The sequence below is a fragment of the Saccopteryx bilineata genome, chromosome 3 (genome assembly GCF_036850765.1).
Source record: "Saccopteryx bilineata isolate mSacBil1 chromosome 3, mSacBil1_pri_phased_curated, whole genome shotgun sequence".
In the NCBI taxonomy this organism is placed as follows: domain Eukaryota; kingdom Metazoa; phylum Chordata; class Mammalia; order Chiroptera; family Emballonuridae; genus Saccopteryx; species Saccopteryx bilineata.
Genome location: NC_089492.1, coordinates 111,405,494 through 111,422,976, shown reverse-complemented (window position 1 = coordinate 111,422,976; position 17,483 = coordinate 111,405,494). Strand labels below are relative to the sequence as shown.

The window sequence follows — 17,483 nt, the reverse complement described above, 5'->3', positions numbered from 1 at the left end:
CACAGGGATGACTAAGCTCTCTGGTATCTTTGATTGATTGATTGATTTTAGAGAGAAGAAGGGAAGGGAGAGAGAGACTAAAACATTGATCTGTTCCTGTGTATGCCCTGACCGGGAATTGAACCTCCATGCATTGGGAGGATGCTCTAGCGAGCTATCTGGACAGGGTATTAGAGCACTAATCTTATCCCACTATGTCCCAACACTCTTGATCTCATGTAACCCTAATTACCTCCCAAAGGCCCTGTTTCCAGATACTATCACGTTGGAGGTTAGGGCTTCAAGAATTGGGGGGGGGGGGACACAGATAATGAATACATTACATATTGCATATAGTGTGGTTGAGAAAACGGCCTCTGGAGTTGAATTGCCTGAGTCCCTCTAGTTGTGTATTGAGTGAGTTCCTTAACTTCAGTCACTTGGTTGTTCGTTTGTTTTAATCTGTTAAATGGGGAACATTAATAATAGGGCTAAGTTCTTGCATGTAAAGTACTTAAAATAATAACAAGTAGCCCCAAATGTTAATTTTAGACAAACTGGTGATAATAATGATCTTCCCAGTGATAATTAACATTTTCTTTGTAATTTGGATAATGGTATATGGGACTGATGTCTTCCAAGAATAGTGTACACTGACTCTTAGAATCTTTTTCTGTAAAGGTAGATAATATGGATTAAGAAAATGCATTATCCTCCACAAGTCCTTCTGAACTGAATATATACCAATAAAAAAGACAAGCAACTGTAGTTATTAATTTTATTTAAATGCATCTTTAAAATTTTGGATTGAAAAAAAATTTTTGGATTGATTAGGACAAGGTAATTATTTGAAAATGTAAGTAAAAGCTTTGGATGTGAAGAATAATAGTATCTTAAAAGTCATTTGGTTTATGACATTTAACATAAACATGTTGCCTCTTGAAAAATCATAGGTTCTATGGATATCATTATAATCAACTTTATACTACATATGGTAATTTAATCTGAGTTACTGGTACTACTAACGGTACTACTTTATTCTTTCCATCTTGGCTTTTTTTTTTTCTGTAGGTGAAGTTTTGTGTTAACTCATTACAAACTGAACCCTTGCTTGCTCCTCTTAACTTTAGTCTCCTTCCAACTCTGTCTTTATTTCTGCTGAGGTTATATTCTATTTGTTTTTCAGATGAGACACTTTTTGCTCTTCCTGCTGCATCTGAGCCTGTGATACACTCCTCTGCAGGCAAGTTCTTTCTGCTAGTCTTTCATCCTCTGTGTATCTAACTTTAACTCTTTAGTTTTATTAACTCTGTACAGAGTAGTTTGAATTTACTAAACACTAGCATGGTTCTGATAATGTTTCCTGAAAATTTTGAAATTGTAATTTATATGCTATGTCCAAGGGAGAAATGGACATAACCTAATAACTGGAAGTATGTAAGGAGTTCTTCAACCCTTGATTTAAATTTACATATGACTACTCTGTTTCTCCAAATCAAATTCACTTGCTTACAGCTGAAAGGATTTGAAAACTGTCACTCTGTGGCATTTAATTATCCAATGCCCTTTCTTTTCTGTACTGTCAAATGTTCTTCTCAATTCACGTTTTTTCCCGCTAAAACTAGGTAAAGAAACTTTTATAGTGATTATACTTGAGGTTTTTCTCAAAAACTTGATTTATGTCTTTGCATAGCATATAATTACCTTTGTAGCCACACACAGATTTTATTGACAATAGCTTTAATTTTTTAGAAGTGACTCCAGTCTACTTGATATTTATTAATAAAATGTTACATTTAGTTTTACTTAATAGTCTTTACTAACACTGTTTGAATCTGTAATAAAACTTGCATAAACTCTGAGAACACTGGCATTCTCTAACTTTCCTTTCTGTCCATGGTCACAGAAAAAATTATGGACTTGAAGGAGCAGCCAGGTAACACTGTTTCCGCTGGTCAAGAGGATTTCCCGTCTGTCCTGCTTGAAACTGCTGCTTCTCTTCCTTCTCTATCTCCTCTCTCAGCTGCTTCTTTTAAAGAACATGAATACCTTGGTAATTTATCGGCAGTATTACCCACCAAAGGAACAGTTGAAGACATTTCAAAGGAACCTTCTAAAGAGTTTCCAGAAAAGGCAAAAAATCCATTTGTAGACAAAGATTTAACAGAGTTTTCAGAATTGGAATACTCAGAAATGGGCTCATCGTTCAGTGGCCCTCCAAAAGCAGACTCTGCCCTAACTGTAGCACGTCCTAGGGAAGAGATAACTGTGAAGAATAAAGATGAAGAGGAGGATTTAATTAGTAATATTCTCTGTAATCAACAAGAGTCACCTACAGCCCTTACTAACCTGATTAAAGAGAACAAAGTTATTTCTGCAGAAAAAACAAAGGACAGTTTTAATGAGAAGGGAGTTGCAGCAGGAGCTCCTATGAGGGAGGAATATGCAGACTTCAAACCGTTTGAGCGAGTATGGGAAGTAAAAGGCACTAATGAGCAAGGTGGTGATGTGTTGGCTGCAGCAGGTAAAGTAGAGAGCAAGCTGGAGAGTAAGGTGGTTAAGAAATGTTTTGCCGATAGCGTTGACCAGACAAATCATGAAAAAGATAGTGAAAGCAGTAATGACGATGCTTCCTTTCCCAGTACACCAGAAGCTGTAAGAGATGGTTCTGGAGCATACATCACATGCGCTCCCTTTAACCCAGCAGCAACTGAAAGCATTTCAAGAAACATTTTTCCTATGTTGGAAGATCATACTTCAGAAAATAAGACAGATGAAAAAAAAATAGAAGAAAGAAAGGCCCAGATTGTAACAGAGAAGAATACAGGCACCAAATCATCAAACCCTTTCCTGGTAGCAACACAGGATTCCGAGTCAGATTATGTCACAACAGATCATGTATCAAAGGTGACTGAGGGAGTAGTAGCAAGCATGCCTGAAGGTCTCACCCCAGATTTAGTCCAGGAAGCATGTGAAAGTGAATTGAATGAAGCTACAGGTACCAAGATTGCTTTTGAAACAAAAATGGACTTGGTTCAAACATCAGAAGCTATGCAGGAGTCACTCTACCCTGTAGCTCAGCTTTGCCCATCATTTGAAGAGTCTGAAGCTACTCCTTCACCAGTTTTGCCTGATATTGTTATGGAAGCCCCACTGAATTCTATAGTTCCTAGCGCTGGTGCTTCTGTAGTGCCTCCTAGTTCATCACCATTAGAAGCTCCTCTTTCGGTTAATTATGAAAGCATAAAACTTGAGCCTGAAAATCCACCACTATATGAAGAGGCCATGAATATATCCCTTAAAAAGGTATCAGGAACAAAGGAAGAAGTTAAAGCACCTGAAAGTATAACTATAGCTGTTAAAGAAACAGAAGCTCCTTATATATCAATTGCATGTGATTTAATTAAAGAAACAAAGGTCTCTACTGAACCAACTCCAGACTTTTCTAATTACTCATACTCAGAAATAGCAAAAGGTGCACAGCCAGTGCCTGGCCTTTCTGAGCTCGTTGAAGATTCCTCACCTGATTCTGAACCAGTTGATTTATTTAGTGATGATTCAATACCTGAAGTTCCACAAACACAAGATGAAGCTGTGATACTTGCGAAGGAAAATCTCATTGAAACTTCATCGGAGTTCATGCTAGAACATGAAAATAAGGAACTCAGTCCTTCACCATCACTTAAGGGGGGAAAGCCATATTTAGAATCTCTTCAGCCCAGTTTAGACACCGCAAGAGATACCTTACCACTTGGTGAAGTTTCAGCATTGACCCAGAAGGAGAAAACTCCTTTGCAGATGGAGGAGCTCAATACTGCAGTTTATTCAAATGATGGCTTATTTATCGTTGAGGAAGCAAAAATAAGAGAGAGTGAAACATTTTCAGATTCGTCTCCAATTGAGATTATAGATGAGTTCCCCACATTTGTCAGTTCTAGAACTGATTCTTCTAAATTAGCCAGGGAATACACTGACCTAGAAGTATCCCACAAAAGTGAAATCCTTCATGTTGAGGATGGAGCTGGGTCATTGCCCTGCTCAGAATTACCCCGTGACCTTTTTTTCAAGAACGTGCAACAGAAAGGTGAAGATAAAGTCCACGTCCCAGATGAAGTTTCCAAAGACAGGTCTGATATTTCAAAGGTGCCCTTTCTGCCTCCAGATGTTTCTGCTTTGGCCACTCAAACAGAGATAGGCAATATAGTTAAACCCAAAGTTCTTGTGAAAGAAGCTGAGAAAAAACTTCCTTCTGGTACAGAAAGAGAGAACAGATCACCATCTGCTATATTTTCAGCAGAGCTGAGTAAAAGTTCAGGTAATCAGTCCATGCATTGTTTTGTGCTTTACTGCCACCTTTCGACTTACCATGGAACATTCCCCACTATATTTTGGGTCATATATTGCATTTATGGTATCTCGTGCATCACATTGATAAGAATTCTACTGTCTCAGTTAAAGGTTTTAGTGCTTTTTCTACCCTTCTTACACTCATTATTCACCCTTGCTCTTAACTTTTCCTTACAATTATTTGTGGATCATTTGTATATTGCACCAGGGAACTAGAGGAAATTTTTGTTAGAATTGGCTTCAGTGTCTATTTCATTTCTTTTGCTTCAGTGTTTCCTGATAGCATGAAGAGCAAAAGGTATTAAAACAAAATATTTTCGGATGCATTTACTTATGTTTTCCTAAGAAATTCTTTTTAAATTTTTAATGAAAGAACATTTCTGTAACATTTCTAATATTTTAATATAATGCAGTATTTTCCAGTAATAGGTATAAAGTTATGCATACTGAGTAATAGACATTTTGTTGAAAAGTATAAATTGAGGTATGCTGTTACAAATTTTATGAGACCTACTTATTTTTCTTTTGATTCTACATTTCCCATTATCTGATTAATATTAAGTGATTTGCACATGTTTTTTATTTAGCACTCTAATTTAGCTGTGTCTTCTATAAATATATGTAGTGATTATGTGTATTTTACTGACTATACTTACCTATTGGAGATGAGTAGCACTACTGGTAACACCAGTTAAGGTCTAAGAAATCGGAGATTATGAACATTAAGGCAACAGGATGAGCATGGTAACATAGTATGTGGTATTTGTTGCTTGTCAACATGAAGGATAAGGGGAGGCATTGAAAATGACTTCATATGTGCAAATACATGGTGTCAGTATGAGAAACTGAGTTAGGGAACATGAGAGAATAAAGTGGGTTTTAAGGAGAGATGATAAAAAAATAAAACAACTGTTAAATATACTGGTATTAAGGTATCTAGGGAACATCCAAAAGTGATAGATATTATACATGGGAAGCTCTTTAGAGAGACCTTGCTTGTCTGAGTATATTTGCCATGGACTCAGGGATACAGCCACAGTTCAACTAGGGCTCCAAAAGGAGAGGAAGATTTAAAGGTCAGCATTATCAAATACTAGCTCACTTCGATAAGGACTGAGAATTTATCAAAAAGGAGGGAAGATGTTGGCCTGACAGTAGCAGGTGGTATAAGTGGGCAGGGTTAAGGCTAAGGCTGAGGACTAAATGGGATTTGAGAAAATCAGTACTAAATATTGACAATTGTTAAGAAGTTTGAGAGCATAGAGAAAGAGTGTTGGCAAGTGTGATAGAGAGTATGGGGTTGAGGAAGGCCCCCCCCCTTAAAGATTGGAGTAAAAGTGAAGTGTAATTAAAAATATAGAGAGTTAGGAGGGGAGGGGATCAGATCCAGAATTCAGGTGGAGGAGGAGGAATTTTTAAGGACTTTGTAGTAAGTAAAAGGGATGTTATGGATGTTGATACTGCTAGGGTTTTGTGGCTGGAAGTCAAGGGATTGTTTATGCTTCTTCTTTAAAGCAGCATGTTCATTTTCTGAGAATGAACTGGAGCATGCTTGGGTGGAAGAGGTCTGAAATACCTTCTGAGTAGGGAAACAAAGGTATTGTATTGCATTAACAGCCCAGTGAGGTTGAAGGATGGTCTGAGTGTTAAAGTGACTTTTCTTCAACTGTGCCCAACAGCCTTGGTTCAGAGAAAGAAGGCAAATGCTTATATTGATTTATGGTTGTGTTTTGGCCCAATGGAAAGGCAGTGAGTGAAAGAAGTTGAGGATAATAGCAAGAGAGTAGTATGAAGTAATGGATTTGTCTAAGTTGAAGAATATAAAGAGGAGAGGAGAGGGAAATTGTAGGCAGGAGAATAGAATATCAAAGAATTCGAGGTCCAAATTAGATCTAAGAACCAAAAACAGTAGGAATAAATATGAATACCAGAATGATAGGAGGTTGTAGTCCAAATAGGATTGTGTGTGTGTTAGAGGTTGAATTTATAACTCCAGGTTGTTAATGATGCAGGTCTGGCCTTGAGGCAAGGGCTAAACTTGAGTAGTGTGAAGGTTGCCAGAGGTAAAAGTCTAGTAAACCATGAGGCCAACATGTTGAATTGCTCTTACATGTGACACTGAAATCACCCAGGATGATGGTATGAGGATTAGGAGCTAGGGACAAGAGACCTTGGTAAGGGACTGTGAGGCAACTGGCAGGGTGGTAGATGGAAGCATAACAAAATATAAAGAATGAGATGGCTGAATAGCTAAGACTTTTGCCCAAGGTTGTTGAAATAGTAATCTGGAGGCAGTATTCATGAACAAGAAAGTTACTGATTTCCCTTCCTCTTCTTCAGGTATGTAGTGTATAAGAGAATAAACAGTCTTTTGTCTGAGAGTTCCACAGGAAAAGCAGTATCCTCAAGGAAGAGCAAGGTTTTAGTGAAGGGGGAGGTATTGCAAAGAGTGTTCAATAAAGTTGAAGATTAGGGGAGATGCTTCACAGTGCATTGGAGATTTCAAACAGCATGGTCAAGTGGTTTAAGAGAAAACAGGAAGAAGAATCGAGAAGCCCAAAGCAGTGTGGTAATGAGAGTGTGGTGAAGGCCAAGGATAAAAACATGAAGACTAAGTCTTGCCCTCATGCAATTTTCATTTGATATAATATATCAAAAATCTATATTGCTATTTTGGGATAAAGTTTGTCATGAAAAAATATCAATAAGTAACCAAACTCTGCACCGTAATATCTTGCTCATCTCCCTTACAAAATCAATCTTTCCAAAATTAAAATGGCAAAAATAAAAATAGTGCAAAGAATGTCTTTGCTTTATCATTTTTGATCTCTCATTATATAGATAACTAGATACAGTTATATAAATATTTTCTTGTTTTTTCTGAACCATTTGAGGATCTGACAACAGTTAGGTCTAATTTTGATTCATTCACACCAAATTTATTGATTTTCACAAGAGAGGAAGGCAACAGAGAGAGAGATTAAGAGTCAGGAACAATGAGCTGTCCCTGTATGTGCCCTGACGGGGAATTAAAAAGGCAACTTTTATGCATGTCTGACACTCTTAACAGAGTTAACCCGCCAGGGCGGGTTTCCTAAACCATTTGAAAGTAAGTTATATACGTTGTTTCATCCTAAATATTTCAAAAGGGGATGATATTCTCATATAACCTTAGTTCAACATTAAGTTCATAAATTTACACTGATACAGTACTTGTTTAAAATCTACCATTTATGTTCCAGTTGTGTTAGATGACTACATAATGTCCTTCATGGTGACCTGTACTACAAAATCTAGTCTAGGGCCAAGTTCTGCATTTAGTAGTCACGTCTCTTGGTGCTCCTTTAATCCTGAACGATTCTAGTTTTTATCTCTTATGACATTAACATATTTGAATTTATCTCTTATGACATTAACATATTTGAAGAGCACAGGCCTTTCTTCCTCTTCCTTTTGAATAGAATATTTTTCATTTTGCATTTGTCAGCTGTTTCTTAGTGATTAGATTGAAGTTATGGCTACATGCAAAATTAAGAGGATGTGTAGTGCCTCTCTCACTCATGGTATTATATCATATTTGGAGGTACCCACTATCCATCAGTCCCTCATGGATGGGGTTGATTTTGATCATCTGGTCAAGGAGGTCTCTGATTTCCTTATTGTATAATTAATTTTCTTCCTCCCTTATAACTTTAATAAGCAGTCTGAAAAGTGACAATTCAAGAGCATGCAAAACCATTTCTGATCTTCATCATAATTTCCTCCTCAATTTAGTAGCCATTGATGATTTTTGCTTGATTTAGTCTTTACCAATACATTTGCAAAATGATTTTTCAGTTTCCAACACTCCTACATTTATCAACCAAACCTTGACAGTCTACTGTTTGTTAACAAAAGCCCTCTTTTTTCATGAATTAATTAGTTAATTATCAGTATGGGTTCATGGATTTCTGTCCCCCTCCAATGGTTTATAATTTATTTCTGTACTTATGTTGGTTGTAAATTGTCCTAGATTTTGAGGGCCCTTCTCCCCCCCCCCCAAAGTGAGACGTGACTCCCGCATGTGCCAGACCAGGATCCACCTGGCATGCCCACCAGGGGACGATGCTTTGCCCGTATGGGGCGTTGCTCCATTTCTGCTGGAGCCATTCTAGGGCCTGAGTTGGAGGCCATGGAGCCATCCTCAGTACCCGGGCCAACTTTGCTTCCATGGACCCTTGACTGCGGGAGGGGAAGAGAAATAAAAAGGAGAGGGGGAGGGGTGGAGAAGCAGATGGGTGCTTCTCCTGTGTGTCCTGGCCGGGAATCGAACCTGGGACTTCCACACCAGGCCAACGCTCTACTGCTGAACCAACTGGCCAGGGCCTTGAGGGCCCTTCTTTAAGTTGGCTCAAGGACATGCAGCTATCCTTTTTTGGGGGTGGAGAGGGAAGCACTTCTTTGTAACATAACAATGTTATAGGCTCATCTTAAGCCTATTCTGCCCCTAGACCTGGAATCAGTCATTTCTTCAAGGATCCCTGATTCCTCTTAGTGGGGAATATATTAGAGATCAAGAGCTGGATCTGGTGGTGCTCTTTGCTGCTGTGTAGCCCTTTCAGTGGACAAGCTAGGAAATGCTTGTATACATACGTACGTACGTCCATACATACATACAAATCAACATAAGCATATGCACATATTGATGGAATCATGAGTTTACACAGATACCTCCAATTTCAGTCCATTCCCAGAGGATTACTTCTTTCTTTCCTCATTTCATATTTGTATGTTCTTCTATAGTGAAAACTAGTTCCTAACCCACCAATATTACACTGACTTAATTTTCTAAAAATTTTATTTATTGATTTTTTTTAGAGAGAGGAGAGAGAGAGAAAAAAAGAAAGAAAGAAAGAAAAAGAAAAGAAAAAGAGAAAAGAGAAGCAGGAAGCATCAACTCATAGTAGTTCCTTCCTGCATGTGCCTGAACTGGGCAAGCCCAGGGTTTTGAACTGGTGACTTCAACACTCCAGGCCTGTACCACCACAGGTCAGGCATCATCATTTGCTTAATTTTTTAAACACTTTTATTTTTATTTTTTTTAATTTTTTGTATTTTTCTGAAGTTGGAAACAGTGAGGCAGTCAGACAGACTCCCACATGCACCCGACTGGGATCCACCCGGCATGCCCACCGGGGGGTGATGCTCTGCCCATCTGGGGCGTCGCTCTGTTGCATCCAGAGCCATTCTAGCACCTGAGGCAGAGGCCACAGAGCCGTCCCCAGCGCCCGGGCCAACTTGGCTCCAGTGGAACCTCGGCTGCAGGAGGGGAAGAGAGAGACAGAGAGGAAGGAGAGGGGGGAGGGTGGAGAAGCAGATGGGTGCTTCTCCTGGGAAAGGGGAACCATTTTATGACGACATAACCTAAGACTAGGGATGTGAAGTAATTTTCCATAAGTTACATAGTTAGCACAATTATATAGTTAGCACAATACTTTTGAGCTTCTACAGTGGTCTAGACATTGGGCTCTTATTTAAATTAGTTCTTGCCTGACCTGTGGTGGCGCAGTGGATAACGCGTTTACCTGGAAATGCTGAGGTTGCCGGTTTGAAACCCTGGGCTTGCCTGGTCAAGGCACATATGGGAGTTGATGCTTCCAGCTCCTCCCTCCTCCTCTCTCTCTGTCTCTCTCCCTCTCTCTCTCCTCTCTAAAAATGAATAAATTAAAATAAATAAATAAAAATTAAAAAAAAAATAAATTAGTTCTTATACAATTCCACAAAGATCTTTTTTCTAACAGGTTAGAAACTGGGATTCCAGCCTAGGTTTTGTCCCCATTTTGGAATGAGCAGTTTTGTCCTAAATTTAGCTGATAACCAAGGTGCTGCTGCTTTTATTACATACCTGTTCTGTTGGGGGCAATAAGCAATGCAAGACATTTGTAAAAAGTCAAGAAAGTTGGTTAGCCTGTACCTTTCCTCACGTGGTCTTCCATAGGTAGGATCTCAGAATGAGGCTGACGTTCTGTTGCTTCCTGGGGAGATTGAATAACCCTGTTGTGGTGGACAGCTGCCATGTTGTTGGTAGTTCGCTGGTCAAGAAAGGCGCTAACGTCCCCAAACCACTGAGAGCTAGACCTTGTGATGGTGATTCCTTAATATATGTATGTTGGTTGCTTGCTTTGCCACCAATGCCCAAGATATTTTCAATTCATAATCAAAATGTAGGTTGTGTTTTGCTGACCTGTTGGAACTATTGGTGAGTGAAGTGTAAACCAAGGAGCTGATTATTTATTTATTTATTGTACTTAAACTGTGGTATCTGGGAATAACTAAGTACAATAGTATTGCCATAATAAAGAACTCACTTAAAAAGGGCCCTTTTACCTAGGTAAGAACTAAAAATTGCTTGACCCGGCGGTGGCAACTAGGATGCTTAGGATCCAGGTTCAAGACCCTGAGGTTGCCAGCTTGAGTGCAGGCTCATCTGGCTTGAGCAAAAAGCTCACCAGCTTGGACCCAAGGTCGCTGGCTTGAGCAAGGGGTTACTCGGTCTGCTGAAGGCCTGCGGTCAAGGCACATATGAGAAAGTAGTCAATGAATAACTAAGGTGTCGCAAGGAAAAACTGATGATTGGTGCTTCTCATCTCTTTCTGTTCCTGTCTGTCTGTCCCTATCTGTCCCTCTCTCTGACTCTCTCTCTGTCCCTGTAAAAAAATAAATAAAAATTATCTTTGAAAATTTATATATATAATATTTATATATAATATACCATATTTTTCACTCCATAAGACGCACTTTTTCCCCCCAGAAGTGTAGGGAAAAATGCCCGTGTGTCTCATGGAGCGAAAAATACAGTATAATATTTTAAATCTGTTCATAAATAAGAGCTTTTTTTGATGGTGTGTATTACTTAAACATTTTTCTTATATTACTTAAAAATTTTACTATATAGCCTTTAAACTTTCTCACTAAAGAATTGTAGATATAAGGTTTTAATCTTTTTTTCTTCTTTAAGCGAGAAGCAGGAAGGCAGAGAGACAGACTCCTGCATGCAGCATCCCCCAGCCCCCTACTGGACAATGCTCTGCCCATCTGGGGTGTTTCTCCATGGATCAATCGGAGCTATTTTAGCACCGAAGCAGTCCAGGGAACCATTCTCACCACCTGGGGCCAACTTGCTCCAACTGAGCTATGGCTGCTGAGCCATGGCTATGGGAGAGGAAGAGAGAGAGAGAGAGAGAGAGAGAGAAGGGAGAGGGGGAAGTGGAAGAGAAGCAGAGAAGCAGATGGTCACTGGTCACTTCTCCTGTGTGCCCTGACCGAGAATTGAACCTGGGACTTCCATATGCCGGGCAGATGCTCTACCACTGAGTCAACTGGCCAGGGCCAGGTTTAATATTTTGATTAAAATATTTTTAGTGAGCATATTATTAACAGTTTTTAATAATTATTAGTTGGACTTTGATTATGACTGTGAGCAGTTTATCCGATATAAGAAGCAATTAAGTATTCATAAAAAATTAAGATGTGTAATTGATTAATACCTTTAATTGAAAGGCTTTTAGTAAATGTACAATGTAGCTAAATTAGAAACTGACTATTGTTAATAAAGGAACTCATTATATTTTCTTAACTATGTGGCATTGTCAGTAGTTGAGGATTCATTTAGTGCTTACTGTGGGCTTAATACAGATTGAAAATAAACATAAAATATTTTTTTAATCTACCATGAAAGATAGATACTACTAAATATAACGTGGTTGAAAGAACTATTATCTTGAGCATTTACAGACCTAGTTCTTCTAATCCTGGCTTTAATGCTTATTAGCTGTCCGATCTTGGGCAAATATGTCAGTTTTAGTAGTTAGACTCTCTCAAAGATCTGCTAACTATCAGCAAATTCAGGGAAACAGTATATGAAGCAGTCTGAAGTACTAAATGCTCACTGTAAATGCTGAAAAGTAGAAAAAATATTGAGATAAAAATAATTTGTAATTGTATTGTCCAGACATAATCATTGTTAATATTTTAGAACATGCTCTTTTAGTCTGTATTTGTGCATATGTATACTTTACAAATGTACTGAAAAATAAGTGTTTTACTAGACGGGGATTATACTTTACATATTATTTATAACTTTTTAAAAAGTTAGTAATATCTAATGGTAACTTTTCTATATCTTTTTTTTTAAACTTTTCTATATCTTTATTCCTCTGCTGTATGACTTTTTTTAATGCTTTAATAGCATTAAGCTATTCCTTGGTATTGAATGTATACTGTAATTTAACAAATCAGTTGGCTGTTGTTGGACCCTTAGATTTTCAACTTTTTAATTTATAAGTAGTTCTGTTACTAACCTCTTTATATTCAAATATGGGTTACATATCTCTGAATTATTCTTTCCCATAAATCACTAGAGATAAAACCCTAGGTACATGGGTATGAAGTGCAGTGATAGTAAGTCTTCTGGTTTCAAGTAGATACGTAGTGCTTTTTGCTAGAGTCACTTATTATAATTTATTTATGTATTCATTTAGACGTTCAGAACTTGCCATTTAAAAAATCTTTTTGTTTGATAGGTTCAAGTGGTATGTTGCTGTTTTGATCTTTGATTAGTAGTGAAGGTAACATGTTCCATATACTTACTGGCTATTTGGGGTATTTTGTGAATTGCCTGTTCATATCTTTTGCCCATTTTTAAATTTAGATGTTCATCTCTGATTTTGAGAGTTCCTTATACGCAAAGGATGTAAGCTCTTGTCATGTTAGTTTTCCCTCAGTTTTCTAAAGATTTTTTATTTTGCTTTACATTTCAGTGGTCATTTTAAATTTTCAGATAGGAAAATCTGTAACTATGATTTATAGATTCATTTTTACATTTCTGATTTATTTAAAATTGATTTTGAATTCTGGTCAGAGATAATGTAATCTCACATGCTCTTTTGGTGGTGAAGTTGTTTTCCTATTCCCATCATACTTTGGTCTAGTTTCCTAGTGCTAGTAAATAATCCTAGGGAACAAAGATTACAGGGAACACAGAAAACAGAACACTGCCAGGCTGCATGCCTTGGGTCAGACAGTCGATTGTGCTCTGGGTGTTGGTGCCATCTAGTGTTGCAGATAGAAAATGAGGTCTGTGGAATGCTGTATAAGTGGCCATATGGAATATATTCAGTTGGACAGAGAAATTTAGTGAGTTGTGAATATTTACTTCTCATTAAAAATGACTTTATAAAGGGATTTTGAACCTTGACACATTGTACTGAAACAAATGCTAGAATCATGCTGTTACAAACATTATGAAATAACCTTCAAGATTCCTCCAAACCTGTGTACTTTAATGAAAACTTAAAGGTTTTAAGGTTTCAGAGCCTAAAAATGATTTTTAAATTCCAAATTTAAAAATGCTTTGGCTCTTTTGAAACATCTGTCTGTTTATATTAGATAATACAAGAAGTCAACTTTTTTTTAGTTCTCATTGAATATCACTTTTAATTTCTTTCTATGAATTTTAATATTAATTTTTTAGCAACATGAAATTGTTTATAGACTAAAATGCTCATTTTTTTGCCATTTTAACTTGTATTGTCACTCATTTTTTAGACTAAAGTATATATTTCTGCATGTCTCATGGTTCAATTCAGTAGCTAATGTTGAACTGCTATAATTTAGTCCATAGAGGGCATTACATTACAGCATATTAAACATTGGTGTTCTAATATTAATACTTTCCAGTAATGAGACATATAGGTTAATTTCATAGTTCAGATTAAATTTTGAAGTAGGGTCAAAACTACTATATAGTTATAATTGTTTATTTTTTAAAATGCTATTTTCTACTGCTGAAAGTGGAAATAATTATTTTCTCTATCAAAAATTGTATGTAAGCAACCCCCAATTTAGAGTAGTGCTTTAAATCAAAATGACTGCATCTTTCCACTTTATTTCCTTTTATCCCTAAACATTGTAAAGAAATCAAAGCAAAACGAAACCTGAGCTTTTCTGGAGATCAGAAGAAGAGGAAAGAAAGAAATGGAGAGGAAAGAATATTGGTAGAACTGTCTAGGCAGAAAGAACTACAGCTTACTATTGCTGCCTATTCCAAGATACAGCCTTCTGATGTCTGCAGTCCTGCCACTGCCATACAGACAAACCAAACACACACACACACACACACACACGCACGCACACACACGCACGCACACACAATGTGAGGGGGTTGTAGAGAAAGGAGTTTTTTTATTCTTTCATAGGAATTGATACAATCATGTAATTTTTCTACTAATAAGGTAAGTGTACTACGAAAATGAGAGTTCTGATTTGAGATAAGAGGTTAAGAGAAAGAATAGAAATTTTAGAGCATGGTTAGGAGTTGGGGATGTCTTGAGGAATTGTTTCTCACTGATTTTTTTCATGCTTGGAGGAAGTACTTGGGATATGGATGTTGGGGAGTGGAAATTTGCCTAGCGTGAACTTTGAACACAGTTTATTTCAAAAGTTTTGTGTAAGGCTGATTGTGAATTCAGTAACAGGAGACTATTTCCTCCCTCCCCCTTCCAGTAATATGCAGTAGGACATCAGAATTTAGACAGCCCTTTTATTCATTTGCATTAAAGCTCTCTTCTGTTGTCCCCACCTTTGGAATCCTCCCTTTTAAGAGGAAATAGGCTCCCAAATAATCAGAGTGCTGTTTTGCACATTAGGATGTATCTGTTTTATTTGAAAATTGTCATTGAAAAAAAATTTTATTAAATATTTGAAGGAAAACAAAATAAATGTGTTGTTTTTTTTTTAAACAGATTTAGGTCCTTTCTTTTCCAGGGAAGTTAGGATTTAATGTGGCATAGGAATTGTATAAACTACCAATATATAAATTTTTCTCAGCTAGAGAATAAGAACTATATACCAAAGAACAGTAATTTGAGTGTGTATAGGCACTTCTGATTCAAAACATATTGGGTTATTGCCTAGAATTAGATGGCTTATTGTATGGGTTACTTAGATGTGTTTTCAGGGCCATCTCCCCTCGTAGTACTGTAATTTTTAGCATAATAATACTAATGGTACATAGCTAGCACTTGCATAGGACCTACTTTTTGTCAGGCACTGTCCTATGGCCTTTTGCTTTCACTGATTCATTTGATCCTTACAGTAAGCATAGCCCACATGGCTTTATATTTTTAATTTGTCTCATCAAAATTTCAAATTCAGGCACTTTGCTTAGTTTACCAAACTTAAAACAACTCTAGTTTTAAACTTTTCTAAGAAAGAAATGGGCAAAATGTCAGTTAATTTATATGAATTAGTTTTCCCTGTAAGCTTAATAGCCTAAATTGCAAAGCCTGTATAAACTAAAGAATTAGGTATCACTATGTAAGATCAAATTTCCAGAACTCCTTCCTATCTTCCAGGGGAGCTATTAAATATATTTAATGTTTCGATGAATAGGTATTATTACACATTCTTGCCCTCTTGGACTATTTATATTTTTATATATTTTTATTGATTTTACAGAGGGAGAGCAGAAAGGGGGCGGGAGGAGCACAAAGTATCAACTCGTAGTTACTTCACTTTAGTTGTTCATTGATTGCTTGTCACATGTGCCTTGACCCAGCAAGCCAGGGCTTGGAACTGGTGACCTCAACGTTCCAGGTCGACACATTATCCACTGTGCCACCACAAGCCAGGCATTGCACTATTTTTTAAAATTGTCAAATGAAGTAACAGAAGATGTGAATAGTATAAATTGTAAATACCCCTTATCTCAAGAAATCTTTTTATCCCCTCTCCTGTTAGTATAGTAATCTCTGACTTGAAAACAGTATTTTGGTGCTGTTTTTGAATGCTTTATTCTAATGCTAAAATAATTATTGGCCTTTCATTTTATAGGATTCATTATTAGGAAATATTTTGTACTTACTGAATAGTTTTGGATTTCAAACGGTTGTATCTAGGGGCCAAACATATTCAGCTATGATATGATTTGGTGACAGGGTTCTCAAATATCACATTATGCAAGGGTCCCGTGAATAAAGTTTAAAGTTAAATATTAACTCTTGAGCTGAGAATAGTGGACTCTCTTTAAAAATTGCTTTGCTTTATTCAAGTTTAAAGTTAGGCAGATAGGCTACTTTTAATATTAAGGATTTTGTAGGGTTTTGCAGCCCACACAGTTTTACAGCAAGATTGAGAAAATATTATACCTATTTAATGTTGCTGTGTAATCTTGAGAAATATGTCCTTTTGTATGTACATAGGCTGTATATCTTATACTTCATACCACATATTTTAAAATATTTTAGCTTATTTGTCATGATGTATGGCCTATTCTGCATTGGAATTAATGCCAGTTTTATACAGTTGAACATAAATTTTAGAAATTCTGTACATAGATTTGTTTTTATCAGTAAAATTTTAATTTGGTCATATGTCATTTTCCCAGGGTAAATGATATAGTTAACATGTGAATTTTCTCTTCAAGTTCAGAGTCTATTAATAGTTTCTGCAGTGATGTCTAATATTTATTGAAAGATTGAGTTAGAGCAGGTGATGAACTGGAATAAGTGTATATTTGTAACTCTGAATTTCCATAATTATAGAAGAAGAAAAAATAGCATTGCATTAGGAAGATGAGATTGTTGCAATTGAATAAAAACATTTTTTCTATTAAAGTACCATATACTAAATAAATAATTTGACTTTGTGGTTCTCTGCTTATACTCTCATAGGGGTGCAAAATGCTGAATGCTTTAAACCTTAATAAACTTAGGAGAAAGTATAAAGAGATGCATTTTCCTGACTTGAAATACAAGCTATTACCCTTGAAATAAAAGCTATTGCAGCTTTTCTGTTGGTATGCATAGCGATAATTGGGCAGATTATGATGAAGTGGATGGTCAGAAGAAATATTTAAGGACTAGGGTAACTTTTTAATATTCTTAATAGAAATCTTACTGAGCCTTTAAAATTATGTGGTAATGTATTTCTATGAATAAGCTTTGCAGTCAGTCCATTTTTATCTTAAAAGGTAACAACTGATTTTAGAATTTTAAATGTAACTGAAAACTGCAGTATAGTTTACCCATCTCTCAAAACAAAACAAACCCAAGAACTGTACGTGGCCTTAAGTGTACTTCAAATACATTTCATTGGTTAGCTGCTAGAAGAGAAGCCCT

At 36.7% G+C, this 17,483-nt stretch overlaps 1 protein-coding gene across 2 annotated transcripts in view; it reads left to right on the top strand.

Annotated features, from left to right (window-relative positions):
• Positions 1 to 17,483, top strand: part of RTN4 (reticulon 4) — an 84,888-nt gene that overhangs the window by 31,216 nt on the left and 36,189 nt on the right. Inside the window, exons 2-3 of one of the 2 annotated variants that reach the window (XM_066267141.1) lie at positions 1,166 to 1,222; positions 1,886 to 4,294. The exons of the other annotated variant lie outside the window; for it this stretch is intronic. Coding sequence (XP_066123238.1) covers positions 1,166 to 1,222; positions 1,886 to 4,294 — 2,466 coding nt within the window. The remainder of the gene's footprint in view (positions 1 to 1,165; positions 1,223 to 1,885; positions 4,295 to 17,483) is intronic. 2 annotated transcript variants of the gene reach the window in all.